The 27,792-nt window shown below is 40.4% G+C and overlaps 1 protein-coding gene across 6 annotated transcripts in view; it reads right to left on the reverse strand.

Annotated features, from left to right (window-relative positions):
* Positions 1–27,792, reverse strand: part of SPTAN1 (spectrin alpha, non-erythrocytic 1) — a 46,063-nt gene that overhangs the window by 6,081 nt on the left and 12,190 nt on the right. For 2 of the 6 annotated variants that reach the window (XM_053996531.1, XM_053996529.1), the window contains 46 exons: positions 27,621–27,754; positions 26,811–26,955; positions 26,562–26,716; positions 25,181–25,316; positions 24,651–24,752; positions 24,283–24,420; positions 23,741–23,851; positions 23,199–23,276; positions 22,870–23,025; positions 22,324–22,528; positions 22,015–22,196; positions 21,494–21,737; positions 21,054–21,176; positions 20,125–20,342; positions 19,294–19,386; positions 18,821–18,955; positions 18,287–18,435; positions 16,880–16,939; positions 14,537–14,735; positions 13,861–13,965; positions 13,305–13,328; positions 12,917–12,952; positions 11,856–11,903; positions 11,434–11,525; positions 11,161–11,305; positions 10,866–11,047; positions 10,603–10,702; positions 10,276–10,473; positions 10,007–10,153; positions 9,168–9,271; positions 8,878–9,040; positions 8,379–8,393; positions 6,607–6,738; positions 6,151–6,288; positions 5,687–5,791; positions 5,264–5,472; positions 4,447–4,567; positions 4,179–4,300; positions 3,576–3,708; positions 3,083–3,181; positions 2,654–2,813; positions 2,349–2,425; positions 1,988–2,197; positions 1,458–1,754; positions 866–978; positions 33–50 (listed from right to left, as the gene is read on the reverse strand). In XM_053996531.1, the coding sequence (XP_053852506.1) occupies positions 33–50; positions 866–978; positions 1,458–1,754; positions 1,988–2,197; positions 2,349–2,425; positions 2,654–2,813; positions 3,083–3,181; positions 3,576–3,708; positions 4,179–4,300; positions 4,447–4,567; positions 5,264–5,472; positions 5,687–5,791; positions 6,151–6,288; positions 6,607–6,738; positions 8,379–8,393; positions 8,878–9,040; positions 9,168–9,271; positions 10,007–10,153; positions 10,276–10,473; positions 10,603–10,702; positions 10,866–11,047; positions 11,161–11,305; positions 11,434–11,525; positions 11,856–11,903; positions 12,917–12,952; positions 13,305–13,328; positions 13,861–13,965; positions 14,537–14,735; positions 16,880–16,939; positions 18,287–18,435; positions 18,821–18,955; positions 19,294–19,386; positions 20,125–20,342; positions 21,054–21,176; positions 21,494–21,737; positions 22,015–22,196; positions 22,324–22,528; positions 22,870–23,025; positions 23,199–23,276; positions 23,741–23,851; positions 24,283–24,420; positions 24,651–24,752; positions 25,181–25,316; positions 26,562–26,716; positions 26,811–26,955; positions 27,621–27,754 (6,056 nt within the window). The remainder of the gene's footprint in view (positions 1–32; positions 51–865; positions 979–1,457; positions 1,755–1,987; positions 2,198–2,348; positions 2,426–2,653; positions 2,814–3,082; positions 3,182–3,575; positions 3,709–4,178; positions 4,301–4,446; positions 4,568–5,263; positions 5,473–5,686; positions 5,792–6,150; positions 6,289–6,606; positions 6,739–8,378; positions 8,394–8,877; positions 9,041–9,167; positions 9,272–10,006; positions 10,154–10,275; positions 10,474–10,602; positions 10,703–10,865; positions 11,048–11,160; positions 11,306–11,433; positions 11,526–11,855; positions 11,904–12,916; positions 12,953–13,304; positions 13,329–13,860; positions 13,966–14,536; positions 14,736–16,879; positions 16,940–18,286; positions 18,436–18,820; positions 18,956–19,293; positions 19,387–20,124; positions 20,343–21,053; positions 21,177–21,493; positions 21,738–22,014; positions 22,197–22,323; positions 22,529–22,869; positions 23,026–23,198; positions 23,277–23,740; positions 23,852–24,282; positions 24,421–24,650; positions 24,753–25,180; positions 25,317–26,561; positions 26,717–26,810; positions 26,956–27,620; positions 27,755–27,792) is intronic. The other 4 variants (XM_053996532.1, XM_053996530.1, XM_053996534.1 and 1 more) reach the window with 3 other exon arrangements.

Below are 27,792 nucleotides of genomic sequence, written 5' to 3' on the forward strand. Positions count from 1 at the left end.
AAAATTTGAAAGATACAAAATTCAATACTAACCCATCTAGCAGGTAAGTCCTGTAGAATGTGAAGATCCAAACATCAGGCAGCAGGACAGAGACAAGACAGTAAGAGAGGGATAGAGATTTGGGTGGGAAGCAAACATCAAAAAGTTAAAAATCATATTTATATTTCAGTATTTCATGAAGACACATACAGAACTGTTTATAAACACACAGACAGAGAATCACAGGGTTACATAGAACAGAACTCACCTCCTCTGAGCCCCAACCAGAACCTGTCAGAGCTGCTGGCAGCACTGACTGAGTGCAGGCACCTGCAATGCTCAACCTTGAGACTTTTTATTTCTAACAGAGTTGTTAAGTCTTTACTCCCTCTCCTTAGAGAAGGTTATTATTATACAGCAGCCCAGGGAAATGATTACAAAGTTTTAAGCTCTTTTCACATCATCTTTCTCTATTTGAACACCAGTAAGATTCCCAATATGCTGCTCAATACAAAAGGGGCATTAACAGAAATGCTGCTGGCACTTCAGAATCTGTTTGGAGCTATTTGTGCTCCACCTCCCCAGCTGTGCTACAGCCTAGTTCAGGAGTAACTGGAGAAAAATGAAGTCCTGGATAATTGGAATTACTGCAGGAAAATTAATTCAGAAATAGGAACATTTTAAAAGTCTGGTGGTTCCAGGGCTTTCCTTTCCCCTGTAGCTAATGAGGCCTCCCTCAAATCCCAACTGCAGGGAATGGAAAAGTCCTGATGAGCTGTTTTTCAGTAGGAGACATTTACAACTTTGACAGTCCAAAGAGATAGAGGATGCACACAAACACTACCTATGGGATTTCCTAAGGGCAGGTCCTGGAAAGAAACTATACCTGGTCTCCTGAATCCACTGATGGAAGGCATTGGCATGCTGAGCAAATTCCTGACGCAGTTTGTCATTTTCTTCCTGCCTTCGCTGTTCCTTCTGCAGCTCCAGTTCACGTTCCTGAGAAACGAACAACAGTAATTTCAGAGAAATAAAGGGATTGGTCTCATCCTGTAACAGAAAGCAAAAACTAAAAGCTGCATCCCAGCACAGTCCTGAGCCTCAAAACAACATTGAATGCGTGGTGTCCTGGATACCTAGAGAAAAGCGTCTCAGGTGGTAATTCAGAACTTAAGTCCTGAGAACTGCAATTGAACCAGCAGTTGCTTCACTGCATAGCAGAGAAGTTAAATTTCTATTACAGTTAGGAAGTGAGACATGTGTCTTGCCTTTAGAAGAGCCACAAATGGAAAACCATGAGAACAACTGACAATAGCACAAGTTTAAAGTTAACGGCAATTTTTCTTTGCTCACCAATTTTGAGATATTTTGGCTGTATTATGGTGACAAAGTCTTGTACCCATTACCTCAGAGAACAACTTCCAGGGACAACTGAAAGGTCATAAAATATGAAGAGACTCTTTCCCTCACTGACTTGCCTTGATAATTTTCTGCAGATTCCTCCAGGTTTCTTCAAGAGCCTCCATAGTGAACCAAGTGTAGGGGTTGGAGGCCACACGGAAGCTCTTGATCTGGCGATCAAGCTCTGCCAGCTGGTTGAAATCAGCTTGGGCAGAACTTAGGGAGGAACGGAAAGCGTCGTGAGCTTCTCTCAGGGCTTTGATTTCCTCCAGTGAGTTGCAGCGCACAGGGTCCGTCAGGTCCTCCTCAGCATTCTCAAACCAGCTGTTGAAGGCAGAGGCCTTCTTCGCAAAGGTCAGGAAGAGATCCTCAACCTTGAAAAGAGAAAAAATCCAGTTGTTCAGTAATGGAAATACTCTGGATGAGCTCATCTGGAATTAAAATGCAAGAGTTTGCCTTGCAAGCATCTCAGAAATTCTTATGTCAATTCTCCAGGATCTCCAAAATCATTAGTTGCAAAAGCATGAACAAGCTACAGAAGTTGCAAGTATGTAATTTTTATCGAGTGTGCAATTAGATTTTTGTAGCCCCATGGTTGGCCACTCACCTTTCTGAAGTGCTCCTGAGCCTCTAAGAGTTTCTTTTTCCTGGTAGCAGAATTAGCCAGTAGCTGATTCCAGCGTTTCATCAAGGAAGCATGCCGGGCCTCGATGGCCTTGGACTGGATGTGCTTGGCTGCGAGCAGCTGGTCTTTCAGAGCAGTGATGTTTGCAATTCCCTCCTGCTGGAAAGCCTGAAGTCCAGCATCAAATGTTTCCTGAAGCATTAAAAGAACAAAAGGTATTTGAGATTGCATTTTTCTTTAGCCTTTTCAATAACCTGCATATATTTCACACATAGATTCTTGTGTGTTCACAGGAGTTCAGCTGGTCCCTCCCTCATGGGGTGGCAGCAGCATCAGCACTGACCTGTTTGGTGAGCAAGGTTTGCACTGAAGAGAGGTCACGTCCGTAATCATCTGTCTTCAGACTGTTTTCCTTCTCTCCTGGAAAATGAAACAAATTTTGCAAAAATGTCATTTCTCCATCTCAAACCTTCCCTCTGTTCCAGATCAGGTTACTACAAAGGCATAAAGCAGGGACAGCACTGCTGATTACTCTGGGCTTAGGTCTGCTTGTTACAACAGCACATGAGAAGCTACTGGAGACTTTTGGAAATGAAGGAGTTTAAGGTTTGTTTGTTAATAAATATTGTACTTCAGCACAGAACATACCTATCCACGACTCCACCACATCTGCTTTCCAGTTGAATTGGAGGAAAGCTGAGTTCTCATCCAATTTGGCTTTCCTCTGAGCTGCTGCTTTCTCCAGATCTGACACCTTCCCTCTGAGCCCCTTCATCTTGGCAGTGATGTTCGCCTCGTGGTGATTGTTCTATGTGACAGGGAGGAAAACAAATATAGCCATCCTGTATGATGTTGAAGTCATCTGAGGCATTCAGGATGCTGGTAACAGAGCAAGGACTTCAGCTGAAAGATATTGTCTATGAAACAGCTTTGAAGGCAAAACACCAACAGCTTATTCAGCTGCAAAAAATGAGTAAGAGCTCTTTTCAAAGACATGACAGAGAAGAGAAAGTCTACTGTAACATGAAGATGTCCTGGGGAGCCTTTGAAGGTTTCTCTTTACTAGTTCATGCTCACCTTTTTAATGAGATCCTCTCCATTAGCACAGACATCATTCACTCTGTCCTTGTGGACAGTAAAATCAGTCTCAAATGCCTCATGCTTCTTCAGCAAGCCCTGCAAATACAAGACACAGGCACTTCTAAAAATAATTTCTCACCATTTATAAAAAAGCAATTCATTTTATAAATCAGTTAGCATAAACGTTTTCTGTCAAAAATTAATCTTAGCTGGTTAGCACAACTCACTGTTTTTTTGTGGACAAAAGGAAACTGAGACTGACTTCCAATCAGAGGTCAAGAGATACAAAGCTACATCAAACTACAAGTAATTCTACAGGAAATAACAGTATTTGGATGCTTTTATAAAATGAATTTACATTTTTTACAATGTAGGACTTCAAAAGGAACCAACAATAGCCTGTAAATTGTAAAGACAATTAAAGAAAAAGGTTTGTTATGCTCTACCCAATAGGAATGCAACAATAAAGTGCTGACAACTTCCTCCATACCTGGATAGCAGCAAGTGTGTCCCCATAATCCTCACTGGCTACCAGTGTCATTTTCTCATTGATCCAGGCTTCTTCTTCCTCGACATTTGCTACAAACTGCTGATACTCCAGAGACTCCTCCAGACGCTGGCCCCTGTGTGGGGAAGGTGCAACTGGTCAGTTTTATGGCCTTGAGATGTAAGATATAAAAAACAGTGTGCAGAGCCTGAACCTCATCATTCACACTTCACTCCTCCAGCAGCAGCCATGGCTGGAGCTCTAGGAATTCCTTGGACTACAAAGCCTGCAGCTGCCAAAGGACTGAAGCAAACTCTCTCCCAACAGTTTCTAATCAGGAAAAATCTCCTGTTGTGGATTAAAGACAGCTAATTGTAAGCCTATGGTTTCCAACTGGTGCAAGAAAAGGCTAAACACAACATACACCTCAAAAAGAGGCTCATGTTTCTACTGAGGAAAATTGCCAATAGTCTTGTAGAGTCTGTGATCAGTGATAGATGCTGTTACATCATATTCCTAATAACCCATACCCTGAAATTTTATAAATCTGATCATTATGAGTCCATGTAACTTTGAATTAATACTGAATTTTACACAAATTCATACCTAGCAGCTGCCAACTGCTTTAACTCTTTCCAGTGATCCACAAACTGAGCCAGTCTCTGCTGTATCTCCTCCTTTCCAATTGTGTTGTCATCTGAAAGCTTCTTACCCGTGTCCAGAACACCCTAAAGAGAAACAGTTATTGGATCATCACCTGCCTTCCTATGTGCATTGTTTGGGTCCAGAAAAACTACTGCTGGCTTTCATCTCTTCCACAATCAAGAAAGGTGCTGCTTTGATAGAGAAATCTGCCATGGGGACAGGGTTTTACCTGGATAGCAGGTTCATGGGCAGCTAATTCTGCTTCTAAGCGCTTGTGTTTCTTCCTCAGATTCTGCACACCAGTCAGGTCTCTGCCATAGTCCTCTGAGCTAACCAACAGTTTCTTTTCTCTAAATTCAACAGAGAAGAGAGAAATATAAAACATGAAAATTACTTCTAAAGGTCCAAACTGACAAAGAAAACAAAAAACCCCTCAGATACACAACTGCTTTGCATTGCACAAAGATCTTGGATGTAAAATGTGTGCGAGAGTTACTAGCAAACAGCAAGTGGCTCCTGGCAGCACATTCCTGTGTGAGGGAAAGAAGATGACAAAGGGTCCATCATTTATCTTTGAAGGACAGAATTCCTCTGTACTGTTTTCTTTTTAAAAAATATAGATGTGTTTTGTAAAGTTGTCCAAATTTTGTTTTAAAAGCATGACAAAAGAAGTGCTCTAATTTGAATGATTTCTATCAGCCTCATGTCTTTCCCTCCTCCTGAGGTACCAATGTGGAAAGACCATTTGATTAATTACAACAACTGGCTAGAATCAAGAAAGTACTTGAAACTGAAAAAGGTTTGAATTTTTGGTAGGAGCTTTTCCAAAAAGACTAGAATGAAATGTCTGAGTCTAAACAGTGTTTTTCTGCTTACTGGGATTTGACCAAAGAAAACTGCAGCTAAGAAACCACACTGGAAACAGTTTTTCTTGACTGGCAGCAAAGGTGATCTCCTATAGACGCACAGCTGTTGGAAGGCAGCTCTAAAGCCACTCTAAAGGATATGAGTGACACTGGCAAGCCCAGAACTTCCCAAACACCCACTTGATCCAGGACTCCTCGTCGTCCATGTCCCGGAAGAACTGGTGCAGGCGGTGGCTCTCGTTGAGCTTGGCGCGGCGGGCGCTGGCCATGCCCTTGATGCGCTGGAAGCGCCCGTTGATGGTCTCGCGTTTGTCCTTCACTTGGGACGTGTCAAAGGCACTGCTGGTCATCAGACTGTCAGCCTGGCTGTTCAGGTCCTTCAGGCGGTCCTGGACACGGAGGGGAGAGAGAGCAGGGATTGCTCAGGGCTTGTTTCTGTGCTCATTATGTCAGGATGAAAATCAGAATCTGACTCACAATCACAGGTTTTGCTAAAAACCACATTTCAACAAGTCTGTGACTGCAGCAGGTATCAGGAGCTGTACCTATAGAATTTGCTTATGACTATGATTTATCTTCCAAAACTAAAAGGGAAAGCAATACCTCATGAGCAGATATATCAGCTTCCAGTAATTGGTGTTTTTTCAGAAGGTTGTTAACAGATGCCAAGTCCTTCCCATAGTCTTCAGATGCCAACAAAGCCTCCACCTGGGGATGGAGAAGGAAACATGGAATGAAGAACAAATTGTGTTTCACAAACTCCTTGAAACTATAATGCTTTAAAACCATGCAAATTACTTCTCAATTTTCTACTAAACCTTTACCATGTCACCTGTTTAATACCTAAAAGGCTCCATGCAAATTTGCTTCTTCTTACCTTATTGTTAATAACTAATAACACGAACACATACACAAGAATTTTACTAGTAATAGGTTTTTTTAAAATAAACCTAGACTTGCTCAAAGATAAACAGTGCTCCACAAAATCTAACATCAGCAAAGGTAATAAAAACTTTATTTTTTAATAAAAAAGACACTTTGCAAGTAATTAATTCCCATCTTATTACCTCTGAAAGCCAAAAGTCAAAGTCCTTGATTCCAGTATTGAAATTCTGTTGCTTATTAGCTTCTTTCAGTTTCTGACTCTTTTCTGCTGATTTCTGTACCAGGAATTGCCACTGGTCAGCCAGGGCAGCCAGGCGTGCCTGTCAAAGTGGGAATGATAAGTAAATGAAACATGGAAAAAGTTCTGATCAATGCAAAACCAGAACATGGTGGAAGTTTGGCTGTTGATTCCAGGTATGCAAGTTAGAGTCACTACTTCGAGCTGCTCAGCTATAATTTACACCTCAATCAGAGGATCAGAAAATGTATCCTCTTTGAGACCACAGCAGAATGATTCGCCTGATCTACACTGTGTAGTTGATACACAAAAGCAAAATTTGTTCTAGAGGGACATTGTCCTGCCTCAGTTACCGAAACACTGCTCAAAGCAAAGCCAAGCAAGACTCAAAGGTGCCCACCTTGACGGCGTCCTCGCTGCCGGCGCACGCGCCCCTCTCGATGAGGGAGTTGCCCATGTCGATGACACCGCGGATGCGGTCGGCGTTGGCGTGGAGCTCGGCTTCAAAGGCCTGGTGCTTCTGGTGCTTGCTCTGCAGGGACAAACCCAACACCATCAGGCTCTGCACACAGGGCTGCTCCATTGTTCTCATGGGCTGGGTGGTCATCGGCTTTGTGCACAGGCTGAGCTGAAGTTCTCTTTGGGTAGGGTATTTACTACTTGCTGCAGTGGTTACTCTCATTACCTGAGAAACCACCAAGTTTTGACCTGGCAAAACTGTGGGTGAGCTGATAACACAGAACTCTGGCAGCATGTTCTGCATTTCACAGGTGCCAATGCAAAATTCCCTGCACTAAGCTGAGATGGTACTGAATAACGATTCCTAGTTTTCAATGCACCCCTTTGTAAATACACAGATCTCTACTTCCCTTCCTAATCTATAAGTAATTAACAGAAATCACTGCTCCAGGTTATCTACTTTCTGCACAGTTTTGATATTAGACATGCACAGCCCCATTATATATATATAGATAGATAAATACTGAATTAACAGCCAAAAGCTTCTATAAAAATGTAACTGAATTATTTGGTAAGAATTTTTCTCTGCCAAATTGAGACCACCATGAGAACAACAGGAGCCTTGGTGTGGGAAGGAGTGTGCAGCTCTCATGTATCCATGATCCATCCACCCACCAGGAATATGACAACAACACAAAAGTGACAAGACAGAATTTGCAAGTATAAACTGGAAATGCTAGTGACATTGGAAATGGGTAGAGAGTGTCCTAGAGAATGGAATGAAAGGAAATGTTAGATCAAAAATAAAAAAGGAAAAAATACTATAGTGCTGGTATGAGAAATTCTGCATGAACTGCTTCATTTTGGGAACTGTAAACCACAAATCCTGAGATTTGGGGAAGCATATCCTTTCAAAGATAGATCAACCAACTTGGAAAATTCAATTTAAAAGCTGCCAATTGCATATCTCCATATAATTACTATGACAACAAATTGCAGAGAAGCCTTTCTTAGTTTAATATAATTTTTTTCCCCAACTAAAAAAATAGTAGCTTAATGTACCACACTCTGAAGTGACAAATTATTTTTTCATTTCTTACTCGTTAACTTCCCCTTTCTTTGTTCTATCTTCTCCTTCCACAGATCCTTTTACTCCACTTCTTAGATTCTTACAAGTGTTGTCGGCTTTTCATCTGGTACATCTCTTTTTCTGGAGTGTTCTTTTTGTTTTATTCCCTTTTATGTTCTTGCAAGAACTAAGCCAATCAAGTTCTATCATTAACTGAATCCTCCATTTTCAGCATCTGATTCTACAAACACAAGCTCATGGATTTGACATTATGCCCTGTGTTAAATCATCACAAGTGATGATCAAACAGCCAAATTTCTGAAAAAGGGGGACAGGACCCCATTTTCCTATAGGCTAACTCCTAAAAAAGCATAAACTTCATTATTACACAGCATAGATTAAACAGATCATGCAGAACACCTGCAAAACAAATACATAAATAAATGATGCTGAATAGGAATGAAAAAAAAGCCACACCCATAGGACGAGGATCAACAGCTGTACCTGGATGGAGGTCAAGAACTAACAGAAAACAAAGAGATTGCATGAACTGATGGATGGAGCAGCAACCAGAGCTTGGGCTTACACAGAAGCTTATACAGAGAAAATAAATTCACATACCAGGGCTAGTCCAAACTACTTACCAGCAGTTTGGAAAGCTATAAAACAGATTGAGAGAAGTAGTTCAGTGCATTCATACTACTTCATAAACCAGAATTAAAACATAAGAGGTAACTTTATTCCTTAATACTGAAAAATAAATGAGATTTCACATTCTATAATGTAAAAGAGTTGAGACCCAAGAATTCCATTTCCTTATTGTCTAGATGCTGGGAGAGAGACAGAACAGCCACTTGGGTTTCTTTAGGAAACTTTCTGCTGCAGATACCACATATCTTATTAATTATATGCATGAATAATTAATTATAGGCATGAATAATTACTAACCAAATCCTATTTTGGGTCTCCTTTCATGCATAATGTAATTTCCATTTTCTCCTTGTTAAAAGGAGAACATATCCAACATGATGTACTATTCTGTCATCTCTGAACAAGAATTCCTGAGCATGGATTTTCAAACCAGAGGAGGCCTTGCAAAATTAACAATGATATTCTGATCTTTAAGCCAAGAACCACATTCACCTGGATATTTGTGGGATCCTTATAGGACTCATCACTTGCAGTCTGGAGCTTTTCACTGATCCAGGCTTCTATTTCATCCACATCACGACTGAACTGCTGGAGGGTCTGAGACTCTCCCAGCTTCGATCTCTTCTCAATCATTTGGGCTTTCAGACGAAGCCACCTGTAGTAATTTGACACATACAATGAACAAAACACTGGAGCCACATGAGGCATTACCTTCAACAGCTACAGAACATCCCTAAAGAGTATTTCCAGTCATCTGCCTTCTCCTCCCAGGCAGCACTGACCTGTCCAGGACCTCATTGCGTCTGTTGGCGATGACTCCCTTGGCGTAATGATCTGCAGCAATCAGCTGGTCAGCAAAGGACTGCAGGACAGCAATTTTCTCTTCCTATTCAAACCAGAAACCATGAATTAGAACTGTGGTTCCCTAAAGTCAAATGATGAGCAGTGTCTTGAACTGAACAAGCCTTTTAATCTTCTTTAAATTTACACTGGGACCCTAATAAAGGTAGCCTCTCTTCTACAGGACTGCAGAGTTCAACTTACAACACTTTTCACCTGTGGCTTTTAGGAAAAAAGGCTCTTTTGAGCTAAAAACTTCAGCAGTATGATTTCTCAATAAATCTAGGCAGTTTTCTGCTACAAGAAACTGGAAATATACTCTTTTCTGCCACAAATAAAGGGAAAAAGTAATTTCAAATCAGTAGATTTACACAAATACTTGCCACTATTTCTACACTGTTTGTAGGCAATGGGATACATCCTGATGTGCATAAACTGTTTCTAAACTTCTGCAGTAAATTCCACATGGTTGAATATTCAGAACTGAACTTCAGAAGCCATACACAGCAGGAACTCAAATCAGTAGATTTACACAAATCAGTAGATTTACACAGTAAATCAGTAGATTTACACAAATACTTGCCACTATTTCTACACTGTTTGTAGGCAATGGGATACATCCTGATGTGCATAAACTGTTTCTAAACTTCTGCAGTAAATTCCACATGGTTGAATATTCAGAACTGAACTTCAGAAGCCATACACAGCAGGAACTCCTTTTGCTAATAAATCACATGAAAAAAGGAAACTATTTTCCTCTTACTTCAGCTTCACTCCTCACCTGGACATTGATTGCTTTATCAAAATCTTCATGTTTCTTGATGAGTGCCTCCACACTGTCCAAGGAGTCTCCTTTATCCTCTGTATTTAAGAAAGCCTCCCGGGCAGCCATCCAGTTTTCAGCTTGTTCACAGTCCCGATGAAACAGCTGGGGAGAAAAAAATCCAAAGCATGAGCAAGACAGATCAAGAGCACTGTTATCACCATGAAATGGTAAACTTTTTAATGAAAAGAGGAATTATTTTTCTTATCCAAACTGCAGCAGAGTACCTGTAGTTCCAGGCACTGGTCCAGCATCATTCTGCGCTGGACCCAGGCCTTCTCCAGGTCTGTCCGTTCTTGCTCCAGAATATCCAGTTTCTCCTTGATCTCTGGGCTGGCATAGTGTCCATGGGCAAGGAGTTGTTGTCCAAACTGTTCAAATGCCTGGAAAGTGCCAGTTCTTGCATCTATTTCTGTGCGGTGTTCCTGCAAGGGGCAGAGATGTACTGCTCAATAACCAGAGCTGGAACTGATCTATTTTTGGAACTCTAATTGAAAAGTGTCAGAAAAAAGAAACATTTGTTGATGTTTATGATACACTTATCTTTCACATACCTGGTGCCTTTCCAACAAAGCTTCAGCTCCAGTCACATCCTTTGCGAGTTCATCTGAGGAGACCAGGCCCCGGATCCCATTGATCCAAGACATGAGGTCCCTGTGAACACACAGAAATAGGGAATTTTTCCCTCCCTCCACTGAAATAAGTCACAACAGGGAGAACAATCCTTTTCTGAACCCTTCACAGAAATATTCCTGTGGAACAATAAGCCATGTATACTTCACTAATAATAAATTGAGAGGGGGAATCACATCACTACCTGAAGTCACTGAGGAAACGCTGCAGGTCATGAGAATCTCCAAGCTTCTCCTTGCGCTGGTCAGCACGTTTTCCCAGACTATTCCAAGCCTGATTCAACTCAGTGCATTTTTCTTGGAGATCTTCAGCAGATTCTGGATGTGACTGGATTAGACGCTGGGCAGTTTCACCAAGAGAATTCACCTAGGATTAGAGAAAGGGAAATGAACACAGTGAAGACAAAGAGAACTGCTGTAGTTCAATCATTTCTGGCAGATAAAAACAAAGCTTCTGAATTTTCTTCCTCAGAATCTCACCTTGTCTCCCAGAGCTGCCAAATCTCTCTCAAAGCCTTCATGTTTGCGCTGCAGAGCCTGAACACTGGCCAGGTCATGCCCATAGTTGTCTGTATTTAATGCTTGATTCTTCTCCTCTATCCATTCCTTGGTTTCATCAGCGTCTCTGATTTGAAGGAAGGAAAGGCAAAAAGAGAATTAAAAGACCACCCTCCACTGAACAAACTGGGGATTGAATATTTTAGAATTCTTGATAAACAAAGCATTTGAGTCAAGACCAAACAAACCCCTCACCTGTGGAATCTCTGTACCTCGTGGGCACTGCCCAACAACTGGCTCCTCTCCTCTGCCAGCTGCTGCAGGGATCTCCAGCGCTCATTCAGCTCCTGGATGAGGGAAACAAAAAGTCAAGACTGGCTTTTCACTACAGGTAAAGGCTACTAAATTCTGCTTCATTCCAGAAGAATGCAAAAATTCAGATAGCTTAGTTAAATAAAATAATTTGAAGGGTTTCTCCTGAGCTGTAAAACCAAATGATTTTATGTATATAAGATAGTGATGTAACTTGAGAAGCAAATGCTGTATATACTAATTCTTCTTTCAATAAATTGATTCGAAAGAGTTTATAAAGTTTAATGAAAGACAAAGGCTATAGAAAAGGAGGATAAAAAATGTCCACAACTTCTAAATCAGGTCAGAGAAAGTTGTGGAATTACCTTGATTGAGTTGAAGGTTGCCACAGTGTGTACCATCAAACGTGCAGACTGTGTGAAAAGGCAGAAATAAAAAATATAGCATTGAAGTCAACTCTAACCAAAAGCACAACCAGACTGAAAGAAAAGTCCTTAAAAAACCAAACAGAAAAAACTAAGAAAGACAATGTAAGTAAATTAAAAAGCCTGGGTCCAGCGCAGAATTAAGAATAATTGGTTGTAATTCCTAAGGTCTTATAGAGCAGAGTAAGAATACTCAGAATTCACAAGTAAACACTGTCATGTTAGTGTAAACTGAAGCAAAAAAATCTTTATGAGGACAAAGAGGAGGAAATTTAAAGGCAACATTCAATACATTAATTAAAAACCCCCAAAATATCAGTCTGATAAGTTACTATAAGACTCTTAGAATTCAATGTACATGTTTGCAATTTGCAAAAAAATACTTTAAGTCATCAGTTCCTGGCAACTTGGCTGCATTTTCTGTCAACATACTGCATGCTAACGTGGTTTCCACACATTATACAGCTTAAAAGATGTACAAGCAGCTTTAAGTCTAACAGGGTGGATGCAAGACATAAAAGACAGGAATGAAATGCTAGGGAAAACATCATGTTGGATAATTAAAAAAATATTTAAGGTATTTTTGTGCTTTAGAAAGTGACAGCTCTTCCATTGTAAGCCTCTAATGAATGGAGAAAGGCCTTTTCTAACTATTGCAGCAAATAAGCTGGAGATGACTAATGGAATACAGCATATTCCTTACTAAAGGAGTATTGACATAAATGGTTTTTACTTTGAGGAATAAAACCATTTTTGTTGTAGCAAGCAGAAAGCAAAGAACTCATGCAGAGTGAACAAGGGATTATTCAACATCTACTGCCCAGAAACTGGAATCACCCTCATAGTACAAGCTCAAAATTAAACAGTTTTGTAGCAGAGAGGTAAAAACCAGGCTGTTGAGAATTTCTATGGCACAGGCGAAGCAAATGGTCTAAAAAAGATGATATGCTGTAATTTTTGTTTTATTTTCTTTTTGTGTGCTAGTAAGCAATGACACCTACCTTCCAAGGAGAGGCTGTCTTAGAATCAGTTTCATCCTGTTTGAAAATGTGAAGAAACAGCTTTAAATATGAAGCAGAATCTAAAACTATCAGAATACAGTAAAAAAATCTTGAAAATATCTCTATGTTCAATCCTTAACAGAGCAAGTACATTTTTTCGTGCAAGTATTTGTATCAATTTGAGTTATGCTGCTTGCTTAGATCTGTGATGTGGGGCAAGACACTCAGGAAATAAAGGGATCATAGATAAGATAATCTTTGAATGTCCAGTCAATGTCATTAGTGAGTTCCATCATGGAAATGAACTACAGTTATGGCTGAACTTCTCCTTGTACATGCCAAACCTGTTACAACTGCCACTCCATCCACTTCAGAAATTAACACTTACCCTGGGCATCATCCCATAGACTTCCTGCAGAGGAGAGAGGACAAACAATTTGTTATTTTCTAACAGAAAGAATGTTTTCCCGACATGTTTCATACTTAGTTGGCACAGGATAAAATATTTGTAGCACAAGTATGTAAAATGCTGGCAAAAAAAAGCTAAAAAACTCAAACCAAAACAGAAAACCCACAAACTCCCTCCACTCTGAATTGTGCTCTATTCTATTTTTCTTTTTCCCTAACATTCCTCATCCATTTTCCTGCAAAATAAATAAAGGCAAAATTTGAAATTTATATGAAGCAGACTTAATGCATGTATTCTCCATGACTTTTAGTATTATTGTAAAGCCTTTTCATTACTAAAAAAAGAAAGGAAAAAGCTCTTGATGGTGCTGCAATTTGCTCTAGCATTATTACAAAATATAATTCTAAAGGTCTTCTTGGGATGGCCACACTAGAAAACAGCCTGAATCTTGCAATGCCAGGCAAAGACAACAGACAAAAGAAAGGAGGAAAATATTTTGCTTCTTAGATTAGATTAAGGCAAAGAAAAAGAGCACCTGTTGCTGTACTGCTTGTACTTCATCTGCCATCAGCCCTTCTGACTCCAGGTCCTTGGCAACCTTGTTTATATCCTTCAGGCGTGACTCGTTGGCTTTGAGATCCTACACAGAACAGGGAAATATCCCAGCATTAACATTCAGCCAAGCAGAACACGTGGAACAAGGTGGCTCACCAGGAGTGCCCAGTGTGAGAACAGCAGGAATTGAGCACAGTGACCCTGAGTTCCCAGACAGCCTGTGCCAGGGAATCTCAGCTGCCAGATTATTTTTTTTTCCCCCATATCTTGGGGAAATAACTCTACAGATGGAAACCAAATGCATCTTTCTGTTCAATAGGAATAGCTTAACTGAAGATTATGCTTTACACAAAGTGAAATTCCTCCAAAGCTTGGCAGACTCTACTGCAAAGTGTTGAAAGAGTTTCAGCTCTCTGGGAGCTGGGAAGCATGGAACAACCTGGGGAACGTAATCAAACTGAAGACACTTGAAAGTGGGATTCTCTATCCTCACAAAATGAAATAAGAAATTCATATATACCTTCTATGGACCTTTTATGTCCAATCAAAGCCATGTTTCCTACTCAGCTATGAAGAATTGTCATGGGATACATGATCAGAAAGCCTGAAGGGAAAGGCCAAAATTAACATACACATTATGCAGCATCACAACATACCTTCTGAAAATCATCAAATTTCTTCTGCAGAACCTCCACCTGCTCCAGATCAGCACCCACTTCCTCACTGGTGAGTGCTGCTTCCTTCTCATTGATCCACTGCTGGAGCTCATTGGCTTCACGGAAAAGCATGAACTTCTTGCAGCTTTTTTCCAACATGCCTTTACGTTTTTCTCCCAGTTCCAGGAGAGAGTGATACCTGGGACAAGCAGGAAAGGAAAGCAAGGAACAATCAGATGGAACTGAGTCCAATCACAGGAATTTCCCAAGTATTGGGATCCCCAAAAATGAGGAATCCCTGAACTTATGCCCTGTTCCAGTAGAGGATGAGCTAGTCACGTGCAGTTGGGAATGAAGACGGTCCATGTCTCTCCTCCACACGGATTGCACACCAAAATGGGAACTCCCCCATGCAACACCTCACTGGGCAAATGTAAACCCAAATCACAGCCTAGACTGGAGTAGGCTCTTAAACTACAGCATCACTGCAGGGCAGGAATGACTCCACAGGCTCTTACTTGCCAAGAGGTATTTTCCTAGAGTACATCAAGTTTGCCATGAGGTTATGAAAATCCACCAGCCTCCCAGCTTTTGGGCACAAACATCTTCAGTAGCCATTTTCCAGTGCAAAATCTGCTGAATGTTTAAGCAAGGTGTGAATCTTTGATAACACACCTATATTCAACTGGGAAATACATGAAACTAATTTCATGTACGCTTTTTATATCTGTGCAATTCTCAACATCAGTGATATTACTCTTCCTTTACTATAGAACAGACACAAAGTGAAACCTCAAACATGCTTAAATTGGTCTGCTCAGGCAAATAAACCTTTTAAGACCAGCCAGTTATTTAAAACCATCTTGTAATCAACTAGACACAGATGATCCTACAAGACCTTTCCCAAGCTATTGCTGAAAAAAGCCAAGAGCAGTTTTGCAGTCACTGATACTGAATTACAAATCTCTCTAGCAATGCATAATGCCTGTTTTTTAAAAACCTGCGTTCAGAAAAAACACACTTAATGCTCATTCTTACTTTAAGTCTTCCAGAAGATGAGATGTTTTAGCTGCATCTGGAAGGGTTTTTTATGTCCTGAATCAGTTTGGACATGGGTCTACCACAGTGATCAACAGCAGCAATAGATTCTCATTATTAAGCACATTCCTTCTGATGTTATTAAATCAAATAATACCAGACACTGCTGAGGTACCTAGAGGGGCCTCAAATGGGGATGTTTTCATTTCCCACCCCAAAACACAAGGGCACATACTGAGCAGTTACAACCTCCCATCTTGAGGAGTTCAATCCTGCAGCATTTTCCTAACCAACAGTTCAGACATGACAAAGTCTCCTGAAAAAAATCCTCAGTATCCTGGGCTGTAACATCTGTATACCAAAGTGATATTCCATGGAAGCAGAGGCTTTGTGTCTTCCTGTTTACTGTAGTTTAAGAGTGGGCAGAAAGGAACTAAGAATCTTTCATATTAGGTTTGGATAGAAACTTTCTACCCTGACTTGAAAACACTGTTTTGAATCCTGCCCTAACTGCAGCTGTTTGCCTCAGCAAACAACATCAGGTATTAAATACTTGTAAAGCTCATAGAGGATCTGGGGCAAAACTCTTTCAGAAGCAAACCTAACTTCAGAGTTGCTTTGCAACACTTGAGAGATTTACATAAAAGTTTTACTTTTAATTTTCAATGAATAAATTTGCTATGAAAAGCCAGGCACAGCCAATGAACACTGTGGCTTTGGATTTCCCAGCAACTTCCACTAGTATAATGCAAACTTGTATCTTTTCCAGGAGACATGAACACAGGTTTAAAAATTTAGTTCATGTTAGAATTAAGGAATAATTACCCTATATAAATAATGTTTTTTGAGCATCCAGCATGAATGTTACTTTATATGATAGACCATGACAGCCCCACCCTTCCCAAACTCTTGAGACATTCAGATGTGATGCAATACTTGGTAGATGTATTTTATATATATTTATATAAACAAGCTAATAGTTCTATCTGCACCTCAAAAAATGCAGGAGATACTTTTTAAGGAAAACAGTCCAGATACCCTTAAAGCCTCTTTGGTAAGCAAAACCAGTGTGATGGAATAAACATGAACCAATTCAGCAGCACAGAGGTGCCCAGCAAGATCAGCAGCTGGTTGTGAGGAACAGAGGAAACACAGACCACCACATTCATCTAAACTAATCCTCATTGCAGAAATGGCCTCCTTCATGTCTCTTTGGAGCAGCGTTCCCAAAGAAAGAAACAAAGGGAGGATGAACAGTGACAGTGTGGAGACAGCATGGTTTAGGAAAGAGCTAATCCTACTCACAGTTCTTCGACCTGTTTCATACGCAGAGATACACTGCCGACCTCCTTAGTAATGAGAGTCCTGCACAGACAGGGAGCACAGCAAATGCATGCGAAAAATTAGTCAGATTAACAAAAATAATGAAAGCAGCAGCTCCATCCATGGCTGGTCCGTGGTAGGAGATGGGTAAGAGTTCACATTTAAATGGAGAAAATTAGGTGCTGTTCAGAAGCAAAGCAAATCAGACCAGGAGTAGAATTCATGTAAGGAAACCTCAGCAGTACAGTTGAGCTCTCTCTATAAGGTCTCCTCATTTCCTCATTATTGTGCCATGGGATTGGAAACTAAAAGGTGGTCCCCTGTCCCTGGCACTAAAATAAGGCACCCTGTTCTAGTTACTAAAAGCCATATGCAAACCCATGGAGGGAATTATATTATTAAAATCCTGACCAATATGCCACAATTCTCCAGAATTTTTTCTTTGTACTGGTAAAAAGGGCTTTTGTTATGGGTTGGTGGGGTTTTTTTTGTGTGATTTTATTTTAATTTTTTACTTCTAGAGCTAAGGCTAGTAATTATTGCATGGCACTGTAATAACTGATGACTCAACACAACTGAGTGGGAGGAAATTCTCACACAGAACAACAGCGTAGCTGCACAAACAGATGGGAGTATACAGAAAACTTCCAGCTTCAGCTTTCAAGTGGCTTGATAAGAAGGGCTAGCACTCACAGCTATCACCCACAGCCCTTGCTTGAATTAATCTCCAGCCACCATGTGCTTTAAGAAGGTCATTACCAAGCAGCCTTGCAGTTTTCTGTTTGCAACGATATGCTGCTCTTTTAAAAAAAGATGATAAAAATTGAAAGAAAAAAAAAAAAAAAGTCGGGGGGGAACACATTTTAGCTCCTATAATGGCAACAAATATTGGCACCACATTTCAGAAAAAAAGTGATGAGCTAGCAGCAAAGTAGCCCTAGCTTGTAAGGAGGGCACCTCCAGAGGCAGCCCTGTATAGGGAGAGCACTGTACTTAATGGAATCAAATTTAAGAAAGCTTTTCAAAACAGATCACACGTTAAGAAGTGACAACTACATATACAAGAGTTGCTTAGGACATATATAACTCACAAACAAGTTTAAGTAGTTAGGTACAAGAACAAAAGGAACACATAAAATGCTCAGGTCAGACAGTAAGTTGAGCTCTAGTGTCATGAGTTCAACGGTTAAAAATGGGAAAAGCAACTAGAAAATCTAGAGAAGGAATAAAACAACTGAATCTGGTGCCTCTGGCAAAGGAGGCCCTTGTTTTGCTCCAATTAATTACTCCCTAGTGTAAGAAGCATTAACCTAAGCTGGTGACAATCTGTGAAGCAAAGGCCAAGCCAGCTAATGCTGGCAGTGTCATATCTCATCAGTTAGATCTTACTGGTTGTCGATTTGCTCCTGTCGCAGTGCAATGCTGCCCTGCTCCTCCAGGAGGTTCTCCCGGGATGCAGACTGGGCAGGATCCAGTTTTTTCACATAGGCAGCAGGTACAAATCCCTGACGGTCATTGACTTCCACCTTCCACCAGTCCTGGAAGCAAAAAACCACAAAGCAACCACTGTGAGGACATCAAACAAAGAATGCTGGGCAACTGAATGCTGCAAATCAGAGACTTCTATTAACACAAGGAAACCAGTGATGCTCTCAACAGTTTGCTCTTGCTATGGAGATCAGTTCAAACAGTCTTTTGAAGATAGAGATCTATTATAATTCCTCCATATCAGGGAATTAAAGTTCTCACAGACATATGCCCTGTCTTGGAAAAGTTGGCAGCTGTAGAGGAATGATGGAAATGAAGTGAAGAGCTTCAGCTGAAGTGCTAAATGGGGGCATGGGCTAAATGTGCCAAAACCAAACAAAACACACAGCACTGAGGGAGCCAAGCAGGGCAGCAAAGCAGGAAACCAGAACCCACCTTGTTGGTGCTGTTGAGTAATGTGAGGATATCTCCCTTCTTCATTGTCACCTCCCGGGGACTCTTCTCCTGGTAATCATAGAGTGCCAAAACAAGCTCTTTTCCAGTTTCATCATCTGTGGGAGCAACTTGTTGCTAAAAAAAAAAAAAAAAAGAGCACAAGAAAAAATGAGCTGTTCCATGTTTATTTTAATCAATATTGTCATCCTAGAATAGACTTCAGCCTTAGTTAAAGCTACTCTAGAGTCAGTTTAGGTGCTGTCTGGGCTCAAACCCTGAAAACCACCATATTAAATTGTTTTACTTCAAAACAATACAGCTGTCTTATGATTATAAAAATAGACTGCTAATTTTTTTGAGAAAATCAAGCAAAGTCTGCAATAACCTCTCAAAACCAGCAACTGTTATTGAGCTTTGTTTTTACCTTTTGCTGACCCATGAATTTTAGGTACATGATTAGCATCTTTCCTTACCCTGCATGACTGGGCCTGTTCCCTCAATGCCTGGATGCTGCTGCCATAAGCAGAGAGATCAGACATCAAAGCTTCATGTTTCTTCAGAAGAGCCTGAAAGTGGATGATAATAACAACATGCACACCTTGCCATTTTACAAATATGCCTCTGCTTAAAATAAATACTTTGACTCCATACTAAGGGAATGTGGGTTTTTCAGAGCTGCCAGCCTTGTGACTCCCATGGGAATAATCACTTCTATTTATTCACAGGCTAGATAGTGGGCCTAATGCTTCTGGTGCTTGGCCTCTACCTTATCTTAGCAACATTCTTTTGTTCTGACCAGAAATAACTATTTCCAGAGTGATATGGGTAAGTTTAAAGTGTGTCTTTAAACTGCACTTCATGTTGATAAAATGTCGGTCAGCATTGCCTGGGATGTAGTGTTTGACTACAGAATAATAAAACAATAAAACAATATCCAGACAAAAAAAATTACTTCCAGACTAATGAACTGCTGAAAACCAGACTCATACTGAAATGCTCATCCCATGAGGAATTTGCTGATATTATTTTCATTATACTTAAAAAAACAAAACCCAGTAAAAGAGTGAATACAGAGGTAAAGCTTCCTCACAGTTGGTTTAATATACTGAGCAGCAGAATTTCATGTGCAATAGCAACTAAGACACAGGAAAATATGTCATCTTTTGACTGAGAGCCAAAATCTTGCTTGATGCAAGAATCTGCCCTCTTTGTTAAGAATCCTGAAGCTATCACAGCTCATTTTTTTACCACTGGACAAATCCTCACTGTACTTATGCAAAATTGATTTAAACAATCTCAAATACCTCAGCAGAGTCTTCATCTTTCCCATAGTCTGTACTGCCTACAATGGGCTCCTTTTCCCTCATCCAGGATTCGGCCTCATTAGCATCAGCAAAGTACTGCTGAGCCTGCAGGGAATCCTCCAGGTCCTGTCGACGCTGAGATGCTTTGGCTTTCAGAGAGTCCCACTTCTGGTTTAGCTCGTTCAGTTTGATTTTTACATCCTCAGCTGCAAAGTGTCCTATGGAACAGAAGCAGAGGGAACTATAGGACTTAGCAGACAACATTAAAAGATTACTTGTAATTCTTCAAAGTAAAAAAAATAGACCAATTTAAAGCCTATTTAGCCTACAATTACAGAAACATAACTCAGCTGGTCCTTTTGCCTCAGACTGGAAAACACTGACCCTGTCAATCAAGCTGTACTAGCATATCTTAACCAATAGGAATAAAATAAGACACATAAAACATGTCTTAATGATGAAACAGAAAAGGTCATCTCTTTCCAGAGTTCTGGCAGCAGACAAATATTATTTCAGACCTGCAGGATTATTTCTTTAATTTTAATTTTTAATATTTTTTAAATTTTCATGTTAATAACACACAGAAATAAAGATGCCTATTTATTTAAAAGCAAGAATTACTGTCTTTGTAGAGAATTTTCTCTCACATCATGATTATGTACCTCAGATAGAGCCCTTTAACAGACTTATAGAGACTAAATACAATAGGCACAAAATTGCTAAATAAGTGTTCATCAAGAGTAGACAGAGATCTGTCAAAATTAGGACAGGTTCCCATCTAGGAACCTATTTTTATTTTTGGATGAAAGGATGACCAGGAGTTCATTCTGCTAGCAGGCCTATTATTAGGATAAAATCAGGCACAAATTCTTAACTGTGCTGGGCCAGAGAACAAAAGACAGCCAGAGTTAAAAAATATTGAGACATACCTTCTTCCACCATAGCATTTCCCTTCTGTGTGACTGCTTTAATACGAGGCTCATGGCCTGCAATTTCTGCCTGCAAAGCCTGGTGCTTCTTTAACAGATTCTGGACACCAATTAAATCCTTGCCTGAAAGATACAAAATAATTAATCAGCTAAATCAGACTCACTAGATGAAACAAAAATTTCAAGGCAGCTGCAGCCAGCAATACACAAACTTGCACAGGGAGAAGCTAAGGATGAGCCTAGAGTGCTATGGAAACTTGTTACCAATGCAATTATAGAAGCAACACAACAGAGACCCAGGGGCAATGGCAAATATGTAACTCTGGGCAATGTTAATACAACAAACAGCTCTGAAATTTTCAGAGAATTTTCTATCCAGATGCAATTTATAACAGAGCAATTCTGACATTTGAATCCTAGAGATACCAGGTTGGACCAACCTCGGTTTGTTGAAGCTGCAATAGGTTCTTTTTCCCTAATCCAGGTCTCTTCATCCTCAATGTCACGGAAAAGCTGCTGCAGGCGAAGAGAATCTGCAAGTTTTTGCTTGCGAGCTACCATGGGGTCCTTCAGAGCTTCATAACGAGCCACTAAAGCTTCTTGTTTCTTCTTGATATTGTCAGCATCAAAGTGCCCAGCCTCCTGGAACTGGCGTGCCTGGATGGTAATGCCATCTATCCGATCCTAAAATGGATCCAGCAACAGCGTTAGGTCAGAATTTCTGTGAGGTGGCTGCAGTGACTGAGAAGCTCATTTCTATTGAAGTTATAAAGCTATTATTTTAGAGACGTACAAGTTATGTTTTAGTTCAAAATTATTTCTGATAAGCAAACTGTAAAACCCAAAGCTAAAAAAAGTATAAAGACCAGACCTGCTAAGGTCTCTGACTGAACATACCTGAAAATACCATCTTTTGAGCGAGCAGATCTGTAATTGCAGGAATAAAAATTATTTCCCTTACCTGATGGGCAGCAACATCTGCCTCTAGCAGTGCGTGTTTCTTCTGAAGATTCTGAACATTAGTAAGATCTTTTCCATAATCATCAGAAGCCAAGTGTCCTTCTACTTCATACAGCCAGAGCTCAATGTCCTCCACATTGCGATTAAACTGCTGCTGCTGATTGGCTTCTCGCAGTTTTATACCTGACAGAGACAGGCAAGATGAGAACAGGACAGGTAAGTCAAGTGGAAACTGAAGTTAACTCATTTCCTGTCTTCTTCCAGCTAAAGCCTCTAGAAATTTGCCCATATTCTTCTGAGCAAGTCATACCTTTGAGCTCAGTGGCCTCCAGAAGTTTCTTCCACAAGCTGATGACTTCATTCATGCGAGCTGCCACCTCATCGGACGCATAGTGCTTGACATCAATCAGCTTCTGGCCAGCTTTCTCCAGGGCATCAATACGACTCTGGTTAGCAGACAGCTCTGCTTCAAAAGCCTGGTGTTTCTGAACTTTACCTTGCAAGTTCGATGGATCCTACAGATGAAGAAATAGAACATTCCAATGCAAAATCAGTACCTAAAGATCTCTGAAGAATTTTTGAAATTGGACTACATTCATAGACATGCCATGGTGTAACCAGAGGATCTGGTGCCAAAAATATGCCTCAAATCAGAATTCTTAAGCTATTGGATAGGCACGATTACTCCACGATGGGAAAATGCCTCTTGGGGTCAGGAAGAAATTACACAATTCCTCCTGTTGCCATTAATACCACTGACTATCAGCAACATTTTGGCTGATGTTGTTTTGTGTCATTAGACTGATTAAGCCTGGTACTGCCATAAAAGCATTCTACCACTCATCTTTGTGTTTACCTTGTAGGCCTCATCAGTTGCCGTTTTCATCTTTTCATTAACCCAACTCTTGAGCTCATCAGAATCTCGGAAAAACTGCTGCAGATGGAAAGAATCCGCCAGCTGAGCACGGCGGTACATGGCTCTTTCATGAAGGGCGTTTCGGCGGCTCAGCAGCTGAAAAAAGAAAAAAGTAAAAGGTTTTTAAATTCTTCAAGCTCGTGAAAACCACCACTGTACCCTCCTGGGACACCTCCACTGACTTACCCTATATTGAAGTCAAATCATACAAAATAATAAAGCAGAACAAGATTTAATGCCTACAGTCTAAATGTATTTTGGATACTTACAGCATCTCTGCGTGTAGCAACATCATCCATGGCATAGTGGTTATTCTGAATCAACTTAGTAGCAAACTCATCTAATGCCTAGAGGGAAAACAAGTTTCCATTTATTTGGTGTACTAGAAATTGCTTGTGCAAATTTGCTTAGTGTATCAATTCCCCAAAGTTTATCACAGTAAAACTGGCAGAAAGCCATTAGCAGATCTATATCCTTACACTCCTTGCTCTCTGTACCTTCATCCTCTCCATGTGGAAGAGGGCAGGTTTTTGACAAATATTCATACACCTGTGTGCTGGTATGATAAGGAAGCACCAGATTACCTGGCTCTGAGGCAGAAATTGAGCCCTATCCCACACCTTTTCCACTATTTTCCATTTTAGAGCCAATACCTGTTACTTAGAGCTAATACATCCCACTTAACAGAAGATCATTTGGGCAAAGCAAACTCCATCCTTTACCACCCTCTAGCAGTGTCTCCTCTCCAGTCAATAAATGCCTTTGTTTCACTTCTTGTCCATTTAGTGATGACCTAATGTCAATGTCTTACTGTGATTTTCTCCTCTTGGGCACTTAGGGATTTCTCAAAGTCTTCATGCTTCTTTAGAAGAGCCTCCACACTATCCAGAGAATCACCAAGGTCTTCATTCAGCAGAAATGCCTGAAGTAAGGACACAAATACATTTTTATGTTTCCATACTCAGCTTCTCTAAGTGAGCTCAAGCACAGCCAAGGATATTTCCTGCCATATGTTATTACTGAAAGGTAAAGATGGCCTACTGGCATGGTGTTTGCTTTATGCTTCTAACAGCCAGTAATTCTTTTTATCTTCTTATTCAACCAGCATTTTACAAGAGTTAACACACACAAAAGCCACATCAAGCCCACTAGTCACAGCTCATAGTTTCAGCATTAGATGGAAACAGCCATCACACCATTTCAGGCAGTCAGATAAATAACTCTGCACAGCACCCACTCACTCGTGGGTGTTCATGGCACTGCCAGCAGGTAATACCAATTGCTTAAGCTTACAAAAGACTACCCAGAAATTAAAGTCCACCATATCTGAAGAATTCAAAGATATGCACTCACTTCTTGTTTGCTCATCCAGTTGTCAACTTGTTCAGTGTCTCTGTAGAAAAGCTGCAGGTCCATGCACTGCTCATACTGCTGTCTGCGGAGCTCCCACAGTTCCAGCAAGGCAGACCTTTCATCTGAGAGGATGGTCAGCTAATTGATTGGGAAGAGGAAAATATAATAATTTTATTTAACACTCTAGTTCCCTTCCATCTCAATGTAAAATCAAATTGTGACTCTAAAAAAAGTAGTTAACACTGAATTGAAAATGATCTCCTGTGTAAACAATGAAATCTCCAGTTCCTGATGTGATTATCCTTTTAAATTAAAGGACACAGAAGGAAGAGACAAAATTCCTCTAGGATCTCTTGCTCTCAACTTACCTTTTCTTTAACTTCATCAGAAGCATAGTGCCCAGCAGAGAGCAAAGCCTGGCCTGACTCATCAGCAGATTTGAAGCTGTCTTCATGGGCATCAATTTCTCCCTATGGAAGGAGATGTGAAAAAGTTGTTACCAAAATTTATCTTAGCACAGAGTGACAGAATTACCTTACAATGCACATAAGTTAGGTATAAATTTCTATATTAAAATTAAACAAAAAGTTTATTTGAGCTGTGTTCTTTCTGCTTAATTATAGGAATTCCTCATGATGGACAACAAAAACAATCATTAATCCAACTGGCTGCTATCAGGCCTATTTTTTACAAAATATTATCATAAGCATTCTTTAATACTTAGTATATATCAACCATCTGGAAACAATTTAAGAATATTAAATCAAGACAGCAATCTACTGTGTTAGTTGCATGATCATATGTAGCATTCCAGTGCTACAACACTGACTCAGAGACCGTGTTAGACATACAAATCATACAATCATGCTGACTGGATTTGGCTGTATAACCACTCTACCTTATGTTCCTGATGTCTGTCTAGGAGGGCTTCTGCTCCAGCCACATCATTGGCAAGTTCATCAGCATTTATCAGAGCCTTCATCTCAGTCACCCAGCTGGTGAGGTCTCGGAAGTCCGCAAGAAAGCGCTGCAGCCTTAGGTAAGCAAAGCAAAAAATTATTAGGAATAATTAATTTGCAGAGTTTCTCTCCCTTTCCCCAAAGAAAGGGTTACAAACATTAAAGCTGTTCCTCAGATACGAATAAAACAACACAAAAATCTGCTCAGAATATTAAGTAACTAAATATGCTTTCAATCAAAAAAGAAGTCTTTTGAAGTTATGAAAAAGCTGGGTTCTAAATCAATGTCTCAAAGATACATTTTGCATATAGCTAATATTGTAAGTAAAATTAATATTCCTAACTACACGCTGAGGACAACAGAAATCAAAATCTAGTTCGAAACATAATTCACAGGGCTGCTTGTGTCACAACTGTAATAGTGTGTGGGGGAGGGAACTGACAGAAAATTTCAACTGCACATGCCTCAGCCTTAAAACAAGCAAACAAATCCTCAAATTCCTTCCAGAATGCCTTTAGTTGTTGCTTTTGGCATATGCGTAACACTTATCAGCAAAAGTTATCAGTTTCTGTTCCCTTTTTACAATTGCTGTTAATTGCTCTGAAGAGACTATGGCAGGGAAGGTAAAGGAAAAGATTATTTGTGTGGGTCTCCACTGCCAAAAATCCCACAATGTGGGAAAGAACAAAGGGCAGAAAAACAGAACCAGAAAGAATGTAAACTAACCACCATATTGGGATTAGTTTGTTTTTAGCATGTCTTCTCAACAGTAATCTAACAGGTTATGTTTCAGAGACCAGGTTAGTACAGACACAGACTGGATGAACACAAACTCCACAGCAAAAAAAACCTACCACAGAAACAGGGAATTCATTTGGACTCAGACAATATACCAAACAATATATGATACTTCAGTCTTCATAGAGATTCTTAAAGACTAGTGAACAGATTTGTAATAAAAGTATTAAAAAAGCTTTCTTTTCAGCAAAACTGAAACATATTCAGATAATGTACTTCCAAATGCACGTCTCAACCCAGATGGAGAAAATAGCAAATGTCCTAAAACATCACTGTGTCTATTTTCATAGTTGAGCCACACCCAGGGAATGACAAAAAGATGCAATATTTTTTCAATCACATAAATATTTCTTTTACTACAAGAGGTTACTGTAAAATAGAATTTGGTGAATGAGATTGCTCCGAAAATACCAGAATCATCCCAAAATTTTGGAAATGGCACCCCTTTCTTCTCCTTCCAAGATCCCTCTGTCAAATGTGAACAAGGAGGGAAGCAGCACTGTCCTGCTGCAGTGACCCACCTGTAGGAGTCGTTGAGGCGAGCGTGCCTCTCTGCTGCCAGCGTGCGGATCTGTTCCCAGTTGGCAATGAGCTCCTCCCGTTTCACTTGAATTTGGGAAGCATTTATTGGGTGAGACTGCTGCAAACGGTCAGCTTCTGCACACAGGGCCTTCACCTAAACCCAGGCACACACTGAGAGTGAGCTTCCAGCCTTTTACAAGCTGGTTACCTCATTTAAACTGTAAGTGAAATACATCTCACAGGGGTACCTTATCTTCCAGAGCTGCCAGGTCTCTTTCCAGGCCTTCGTGCTTCCGCAGTAATGCCTGCACACTGGCTAAGTCTCTGCCAAAATCATCTGAGGCCATCAACTGCCCTTTCTCCTTAATCCAGCTGATTGTTTCATCCACATCCCTTCAAAACAAAGCACAAATTGAAAGCAGTTTGTCTTGTATGGAAAAAGGAAGGAAGCAGGATGAGTTCCCATACGTGTGCCAGACGTAGTAGCACACAAACCCATATATATAAACACTGCAGCCAACTACAAACATCCTTTAGAAAACAAATAAATAGACTTTCTTTGCATCTCAAGAAACTTTGAAACATATTAACAGGCCACTGTTACCAGATGCAAACCAGGAATTACAGCACCACTGAGCACTGTCATGGAGTGGATCCATTTCCCACTCTGGACCCTTCCCCAACTTAATTACAGCAAATCTCAAAATGCTATAGATGGAGATGAGAATAGAAAAACATTGCTCAGAGCCTCCAGAACAATTGGGCTGACATCCAATAAAAAAAGCACACCCCATTTAAGGCTCATCTAGGACAGAACTGGGGGAAAAAGCCCTCAGAGGAAAGGAGAGCAAAACTGCCAAGTTCTGAAAAGCTCCATCAGAATGACCATTTTGAAGTAATTGTAGAACAATGAGGTCTTCATTCAGCAAGTCATGCAGAAGAGCAAAGCAAAGCCATAGGAGACAGTAGCTCTTCTCATACTACTGTGTGCAGCTGAATGCATCATTAAACACCCACACAAGGGTTACATCATTCAGCAGATCCAGCCAAGTTCCTACCTGTTGAAACGCTGAACTTCAGCTGCCCCAAAGAGTTTTCCTTGCCTCTGAAGGGCAAGTCCCTTAAGACGCTGCCAGCTTGCATTTACTTCATCTTGTTTGGACTTTATCAGTTCCTCTTCAGGATGTGTTTCCTGGCAAGCAAAGGAAAAATGCTACTTTCATATGTTCT

The sequence above is a fragment of the Vidua macroura genome, chromosome 21 (assembly GCF_024509145.1).
Source record: "Vidua macroura isolate BioBank_ID:100142 chromosome 21, ASM2450914v1, whole genome shotgun sequence".
NCBI lineage: Eukaryota > Metazoa > Chordata > Aves > Passeriformes > Viduidae > Vidua > Vidua macroura.